At 48.1% G+C, this 8,671-nt stretch overlaps 1 protein-coding gene across 1 annotated transcript; it reads right to left on the bottom strand.

The window, feature by feature from the left end:
• Positions 1–5,895: 5,895 nt before the first annotated feature.
• INAFM2 (InaF motif containing 2) lies at positions 5,896–8,660 on the bottom strand. Its single transcript, XM_023514321.1, has 2 exons — positions 7,136–8,660; positions 5,896–7,031 (listed from the first exon to the last, which is right to left on the bottom strand). Exon 1 carries the CDS (start codon positions 8,559–8,561, stop codon positions 8,100–8,102), a length of 462 nt encoding a protein of 153 aa, XP_023370089.1. The 5' UTR covers positions 8,562–8,660; the 3' UTR covers positions 5,896–7,031; positions 7,136–8,099.
• Between the last annotated feature and the right edge of the window lie 11 nt (positions 8,661–8,671).

Genomic DNA, 8,671 nt, shown 5'->3' with positions numbered 1-8,671 from the left:
CGCCACCTTAGGTGTACGTGGCTGGCGCCTTAGCCGGTTGAGCTATAGGCGCCGAGCCTGATTTTTCTATTTTTATTAGAGACAGGGTCTTGCCCTTGCTCGGCTGGTCTTAAGCACCTGAGCTCAAGGGATACTTCTGTCTCAGGCTCCTAGAATGCTAGGATTATAGGTGGGAGCCACCATGCTGGGCCAGAAAAGGAGAGCTCTTTAGGGGAAGCAATAGCTATGATAGTGGTCCCAGCCATCTGTCCAGATTGTGGCCACCCCTTCTGCTCTAGGATGGAACCAGCTATGGAGTAGGAGGAAATCGTAGTTAGATGCCCCTCCACAGGTGTTGGGTCATTGAAGCTGTTTGTAGCTCTTCCTGGCTCCTTCATTTAAAGCCCTGGCTAGGAGCCCTCCTCTTGGACAAAATGGCAGGTCGTCATCAATCACCGCTATCCAGAACCCAGGCACAGGGCTAGAGAAGCTGAGAAAGGAGGGCACACAGAGGAGGAAGGAGTCAGGAGAGAGATGATAGCTTTCCCTAGGGCCTTAAAGCAAGGAGGGAAGGACAGAGGACTCTCCACCCCAAGCCCATCTCTGACAGATGGCAGAAGGGAAATGCACTAGACCAGACTGCAAGACATGTGTTTTGGTGACAGGGAGCATAGTTAAACGGAATAAGCACAGGCCTTCGAATCTGACTGACTGAATCTGAACCTAAGATCTGACATGTCAGCTAGGTGACCTTGATCAATTTTAACCTCTAAAAGTCTCAGTCTCCTTATCTGCAAAATGAGGCTAGGAATACTTGCTTTGAAGGGTTTCTGGAAAACTGAAGATAAGGGTATAAGAAATATACCCAACACATATTAGACTCTCTATGCAGTGGCTTGGCATACAGAAGGCACTCAATAAATATTTGTTGAATAAATGAAGTACCTATTTGATGTGACCTCTACTTGTCTTTTTCTTTACCTTCTCTTCTAGCCTGATCTTCACCGGGTGGGGGTTAGGGAGCAATGGCCTTCAGGGAAACCAGGGATGGTTTGTAAATTTTATCCAGTCCTCCTAGACAGGTGGCTTCTTTAATCACCCTCAGGAAGTGCCCTTGCTTTTACAGGCAGTGGCTTCTGTCCTTACCCACTGGCTCTATCTCATCCCCCCCTGAACTCTGCACACTGGCTCTCACAGCTCAGAGTGGGTCCTCTTTTCTTCTGTTAACGTCAGTAGCAATCTCACACCACGGGTTTTGCTTCTTTATTTTCCCCAGAAAGAACCTCCTTGCAGAGTTTGCTCCATGCCTTCCAGAGTTACGTTTCCTTACCCAAAGGAGTAGCGAGACTACATTCTGTTTATGATCAAGGGAGAGTTGGGGATCCATGGAAGCAGGGGATCCTTGCCTATCTAGTAAGGCACAAGTTCAGAAGGTGTGACCACTGGTCAACTCCAGCCCTAATCCTGGCTGCGGGATAGGAATAACAGAAGATTGTGGCTGGGTATGGTGGCTCACACCTGTAATCTCAGCACTCTGAGAGGATGAGGCAGAAGGATCCCTTGAGCTCAGGAGTTTGAGATCAGCCTGAGCCAAGAGCAAGGTGGCCCTTCTCCTCCATCTCTACTAAAAATAGAAAAACTATCTAAGGCATTGTGGCCAGTGCCTATAGTCCCAGCTACTGGGAAGGATGAGGCAAGAGAATCTCTTGAGCACAAGAGTTTGAGGTTGCTGTGAACTATTAACACTATAACACCAGGACACTCTACCTAGGGTGATGGAGTGAGACTGTTTCCCCCCTGCCCCCCAAAAGAGAAAGAAGCTAGCTAGTACTAGCTCTCAAAAGAACAAAGGAAATGGCAAAACTCTCCATCTTATTTTGGGGACTAAATCAAGTTGGGGGAGGTCAATAGAATAGGAGAAATTAAAGACATTAATTCATTTGTCTCTTGAGTCATTTATCAGAGTCCACAGACCCCACAAACATCACCTCCTGAGCAAGGGTTATCAGGGCTTATGAGGAAGGGCTGCCAGAGGCTGACCACAATCCCACAGAAGGGGAGAAGTTAGGCTGGGAAAGGAATGAAAGGAGACAGCAGAAACCATGGGCTGAGGCTGCTTTCTCTCAACAAGTCTGCTGGGTCTACGTCATAGCCTCTCATTAAGCATCCACTCAACGCCAGGGAAGTGAAATAGCACAGACCTGGCACCAGAAAGAACAAATGTGGCACCCACTGCTCCTTTTAAGGACTGGTTGGAGAAGCAGCAGGCCTCAGGGCAGGAGGTGAGGCAAACACCAGTACCTTGGGGGCGGGGGCTCTTTCAGGCCTGTCTCCTTCTTAACAAGCTCTCCAGGGCAAGTTTTCTGGCAACCGTCAAAAATAATGGACAATGTAGGATTTTTACAGACACTGCGGACATACTGTTTCCTCTTTGTCCCTCTGGGCAGCTGGCTTTAGCCAAGAAAAAAGGGTTGAAAGTCGCCTTAATAACTATGCATCAAAAGAGAACTATCCTAACCCTAAATTACTGAATCAGAAGGAAAGGCTGGGCCAGTGGTTCTCAAATTTCAGTATGTATCAGAATCACCTGGAAGGCCGATTAAAGCAGAATGCTGGGTTCCACTTGCTGAATTTCTCACTCAGTTGGTCTGGGATGGGCCTAAAGTGTCATCATTTTAGCAAATTCCCAAGTGACGCTGATGCTGTTGATCTGGGCATAGGTGTAATGTTTACTACCTACCCCCGCACATTTCTTTCTTTCTGTGCATTTTTCCCCAAAGGGACAGACATTCCCTTGGAAATATATTTCTTCATGTTTATACATTGTACTTGTAGCCCAAGATCTCAAAGCCCTTTCATATCTATTACCTCCATTTGCTCTCATGAATTCCCACTTGGTTAGGAGAAAACAGAGGTCAAAGGCCTTAACTACCGCCATTGTGGAGTCCTCAGGTTTCCTGTCTTCCAGTGCCAGAGGTCTTTCCCAAGAACACTCTGCTTCCCCATCCAGGTCCTTGTGATGCTGTGAGCTGTCTACAGCTCACAAACTGGCTGTTGTGACTCGACACTGCCCAGGCTACCAGTGGGGAACTCAGGGGACAAGTGGGCCTCCAGGACACAAGTTTAGGGGGACCTCAACTCATGACCCCCAATACTGAGGTAGCAGAGAAAGGTAGACATATTTGAAAGGAGATCCTTGGATAATCAACACAATTGCTTTTTTGGGACACATTGGTTGGGGACGTTTGAGGCTCACTTGGCACACCATAAACACTAAATAAATAATTCTTGAATTAATGGCAGTGACTTGTGGAAAATATTCCCAACACTACTAGTTAGAATCTTATTGCTATTTAACTGATAAAGTATTGCAAAAACAGATTATTGAAGACAACAGGGTAGTTATAACAAGACTCTTATGCCACGGTAAATTCCTTGAAGGCAAGAACCATCTGGTAATTTTCTGATCTGTTAGTAGTAGCTTAACAAACGTTTATAGAATTGAATGGGGCCAAGCAAGCTGACTTGGCCAGAGTCTTTCCTCCTGGCCAGGTGGCTCACGTGCAGGGTATACCACTGGGAGCCACGGATGTTTCTGTGTAGGATAAAGAGCCTGGTAAACCTGGGTGTGCGGTAAAGAGGCTTTTTGTTTGTTTTTTTAATTACCTACTGGAGGGAACAGAAAGCACAACAGGTTGGCAGCAGCAAACCACAGACTATGTAAGCAAGTGGAACAGATGTGACAAAAAAACCTTTCAACAGCAGGTATTTTTATAGCCAACATTAGGCAGTCGGATGGGGCAGAGGAGACAATGAATGGGTCACGTCTATTAAGCACCACATGGAATACAGCTACGACCTTCTGGCACCTCAGAAGAACCAGTGACCATGCCAGAGTCCCCCAACTTGGAAATAAAGAAACTGAGGCCAGAGAGGTCAGTGCAACTATGATTTGCAGGGGTTCTCTTTAGCAACTCACTCCCCTTGAACCAAATTATGGGCTGTGGAAATGGGTACATGAGTGCATTATGGCAGGGACATCACAATGACACTAAGGCAAATCCCATCCAACACAATGATCAACAAACTCCAAGCAGCCATTGCTCTGTGCCAGGCACTGAGCACTGGTTGTGAGAAATGAGCAAAGTCACCACAGTCCCTCCCTCTACCAAGGGACACTGGGGGAAAATAAAGTACTGCTGTGGCCTTTTGTTACTGATTTGTAATTCCAGAAATATCTCCATTCTCTGCAGACAGGAAAGGGAGGACAATTATTACCCCTTTTAAAAAGCTGTGGTAGCCCTAAAGCTTGTGACCTGACCTTTCAGTTCTCCTTAAAGAAACATGTAGAAACAAGTAGATGTTCTGCACTCAGCATTTCCAAACAGGGTATAAATACTCAACTAACGAACAGCTAGCTTAGAATTCCCTGGTGAAAACTTATAAACAAGGTAAATAGAAAAGCTTCTAAAGCTCTGGTGTCATGCCACATAGAAATCTAGAGCTGTTAGGAAGACAAATATTTCTTATGCTTAAAACTTCAGAAAGACACTTCTTTGTACCTCAACATCAATGCAGGAAAGAAAAGACACCCTCACAAATTAAGTCCTTAGAGCTCCCTGACCCCCTACCCCCAAACGTCACCTTCAGAGAGAGGGTATCTCTTCCTTCAAATTCAGGCTGTCAGGGAATAAATAAATGGTTGTAGTAACTTCTAATATAAGCAAACACAGAAATGGTCCCAGTAGTCCGGGTACAAACTGGTTAGAGGAAAAGTAATCCTCTCTGCACAGACCTCTTCTTTCTCGCTTAAAACCTCATAGACAATTTCCAGCTATGTTCTAACCCTTGAAAATAAAGCTATTCTGACCACTGCTCTCCAGCCAACCAGGCCCTGTTCTCATCAGTCAGCAGGCTCCTGCTGCACGTACTGCTCTATGTGCCCAACATGTGAAACCGTGTGCAGCTGCAGAAGCCACATGTCGCTGTCTGCAGAAAGGAGGGGCTGACTACTAGAGCCTCAGAAACTCTTTCACTCCCCTTCTGCTCTGCCTTACCAAGCCCTCTCACAGAAAGCCATTGTGTAGGCTGAAGAGGGAAATAAAAGAAGGGCGGACTTTTTCCAGCCTCCCTGCAGACTACAAGGTGATGTAAAAGAACAGTAGCTACCCCCCCTACAGCTCTGCTGAAGTGCAGGCCTCAGGGGGCCCGCCGACATAGGCTTCTCACTCCAGATTTGTACTGGGCAGCATTGTCTAATAATGAGCTGAGCTCAATTGCTTACCATGTATTTTGCAGCATAACTAATCCCTTATATTTGTGCTTTTCACCCACATGCCTTTTTTGTTTGCTTTAAAGGGAAAAAAGCTTCACCTTTAAAGCAACCCACACCTCTCAGCCATTTGGCTCTCTTGCCTCCTCCAGGGAGACAAAGCTCTGACCCAGCACTGTAGATACCTGTCTTTCCTGGTGTTAGCACTTCTCCAGTTACGGAGGGACCAGTAGTTTAAAGGTGAGAACAGTGATGCTATCAGGCAGCTTATCCTCACCTCAGCACTCAGCCAGCTAAATGTTTGAGATAAATCTTAATATTCATGCTTCCCGGTCCCTTAGCTTCATCAGTTAGCCATCTGCTCAGAATCCTTCCTGTAAAGCAGAACTTCTCAGCTTTTTTAAGGTTGGCAAAAGGTGACTCTTCTTCTCACCCCATGATCACTTTCTGACTAAGATGAATTCTGCCAACCTCCATTCATAAATTCATTCAAGCCATCAGGCACCACGAACAGCAGGGCAATTGCTTTTTCCTCCTAAACCTATTCATCACCAGCCATCCACCAAATCTCAGACTTCTTACTTTCCCAATCTTTACTCCTTCCCATGAAGCACAGTAAGAGGAATGATCAACATACACAGATGTAGGCAGAGTTCTTAGAATGTATTTTTGTTCACCTGAAAAATAAAACTTTTAAAAAATATACAGGACTTTTTGAGTACAGGAATATCTTAAATGGCTGAATTATAAATAATGTCTCTGGTCATGTTCACAGCTAGGGCTGGACCAAATGTCCTAATTCCAGTGAAGGCTTTAGAGTCAGGAGACCAGCAGCTGGACCTATGAGTGGTCTCCCTAGACTCTCTGATCCATCCCAAAGTGGATTGAAACAGTCCAGAAAACAGGGGTCGGGAAGAGGACAGGGACTGGACTCCCAGATATTCTCCTATGAGTTCAAAGGATTCTTGGAATAAGAGATCAATTTACAAATTATTAAAATATAGGACTAAAAATTCACACAGTAAATATAAATTACAGGCTATTATTGAAGTTATAAAGTGGCATTTTATGTTTTCCCCCCAGTCTCCCACCAAAAATTTAAAGGCTTCATAGGCTTCCTAATGACTGAAGACCTAGTCAGCTGCTAAGAAATCTCTAGCCAAGAGACCTTGGAGGTGTTACCAGCCTGCTGGTAGGCTGTGACAGCTCAATTGCTATTATCTTGCCCACACCAGGACATGGCTTAAAACAAGGCTGTTGTCCTGTAAACTTGGATCAGAGCTAACTAGAATGTAGGCAAGAAAACTGGAGAGACCAACTGTTTCAGGACTCAGGTGAGTAAGTTTTTTATCTTTTTTTTTTTTTTTTAAAAAGTGCCTCATTTCCCAAAAAGGAAGCACTAAGGGGTTTGATATCTCATCCCTACCCACATTCAATTGCCTAAAAGCAAGTGGCAGAAGGAAATGGAATCCAAATTGAGGAAGCATAATTCTTGCTGCCCCAGAGCTATATGTATTATCATTTCTCTTGATGTTTCTCATCTCCTTTAAAAATTACAGGCTGCATTTAAGTACAGCTTATCAGGAAAGGTAAACACAGCCAATTCAAACTTCCCATGGCTGGCCTAGTAACTGGCTCTCCAAGCACAATCCTGAGTCTGAAGCCCACCTTCTAGCTTTTCTGATTCTGCAGTATAACTCAAACCCAGAGGATGTGTGATCAAAGCTCTGGTGTCACAACAGATTTCATCTCAGTCGCAGGGCTGCTTTGTTGCTGTAGGCTCAGGAAAGATGGAAGGCAAAGGTTGATTACCGGAACAAGACAAGATCTTGAGGAGCAGGGAAATAAAAAAAAGATAAAACACTTGCCAGTCACTCTACTTACAAAAGCTTGTTCTTCCTAAAAGAATTCTGTGCAGGGAGGGCCATGGCTGAAGCACAGCAGCATTGCTCTTTCCCTTCCTTCCTCCCTGGCCCATATCCAGATACTCAGGGCTGCAACAGGAAGCCTCTTTGGTGGGGGCACTAGGGTAGGAAGAGGAGGGGATCAGTACATTCCTCACCCTCCCTAAACTGCTTCTACTTTGCCTAAGGTTTTCCTCTGTCAATAGTCTAAGAATGATTATACTCTTTTGTGCAAGAATGTCATAAACTTATCTTTCAAAAACAAGGGGAACAGGGGAGAAAGGAGGATGATGAAAAAAGCCGTGCCTGTGCCCTTCTGGCTAGGTGCACTATGGGGCCAGCAAATAGCCCTTGCTTGACCCCAGCAGTCAGCAGCTACCCAGGATGTGGGAGCATACATAGAGTTCTAAGTGATTATAGCTTCTAGTGCATATGTCAACAACTATATACAGGGATCTATAAATTAAATGCATTTCTGGCCACTGCAACTAGGTTGACGTACCTGAGCTCCACTACTTTTGGTGCCCTCCTTCTTGCGAGAGCTTCAGCTTATTAAAAAAGAGCCCCTACAGCCCCCTCCTTCCCCTGAGTCTTGGGGGAAAGCCCCAGTCACCCCGGCACATAGGATACACCAGAGCGAGCGCCGCGGACGGGTTCGGTGATGGGAGCTCCCCACCCCTCCCCCACCCCCCTATGGCTCAGGGCCCTGGCACAGCACGATCCTGGGAAGACCAAACCCCGAGTCCCCGGCGAATCGTGGTCCCTTGGCTGAACATCCGGCTTCGGGCCACGGGTTCTTGGGGCGGGCCGACGATCTTAGAGGGTTAGGGGGGCGTTCACTCTCGTGGGGGTCTGCCCGGCGGGCTCCCTGTCTCATCCTGCTGCACAGTCCTGCCTCTGGGCTTGGGGAGAATGGTTTCCGGATGCCCCCTGCGCAGAGGGGTTCAACGACTCCGGGGCGCCGCCGCCGCTTCCTCCTCTTCCTCGTCCGGCCCACGCTGCCGCTCCAGTGGCCCAGCTTGGGGGCTGTCTGCAGGGGGTTCCGGAGGCATCGGCCGATCCACCTGCAGTGGGGGCGCAGCGCGTGGCGCCTCGCGGCGGGACAACCCGGTAGTGTTGGGCCCTGCCGCCGCTGCCCCCGAAGTCCCGGACGGGCCGGTGGCGTTGGAGCCGCCGGGGGGCGGGCCAGCACCCCCTCCCGAGGTCCCGGCGCCCACTGGCTGCCAGATGAGGCTATAGTAGACGGCGAGCACGATGGCGGCCAGCGACACAGAGAGCACGTAGGCAAACACGGTGGCGAGCCGGACCCACTTCTTGTTGGTCTTGGCCGCCATCTTCGCCTTCTTGTCCCCGGTGTAGGTGGCCGGCTTGCCCCGCTCGGCCGGGGCCGCGTCGCGCTCCTTCATGGGGGGGCCCCGGCCTTTGCCTCGGTGCTCCACGGCCCCGGCTGGAGGGGGCCTGGCGGCCTGCGAGAACTGGACAGGGGGCAGCCCAGCGCCCTCAGTTCCCGGCGGCT

Source organism: Otolemur garnettii, unplaced genomic scaffold (assembly GCF_000181295.1).
Source record: "Otolemur garnettii isolate 467f Iridium unplaced genomic scaffold, OtoGar3 scaffold00050, whole genome shotgun sequence".
NCBI classification, from domain to species: domain Eukaryota; kingdom Metazoa; phylum Chordata; class Mammalia; order Primates; family Galagidae; genus Otolemur; species Otolemur garnettii.
The sequence above is the reverse complement of the archived record's forward strand: the minus strand, read 5'-3'. Positions and strand labels throughout refer to the sequence as shown.

Excerpts from the sequence above, each read along its gene's own strand:
- INAFM2 (XM_023514321.1), bottom strand. The coding sequence starts at position 8,561 with ATGAAGGAGCGCGACGCGGCCCCGGCCGAGCGGGGCAAGCCGGCCACC.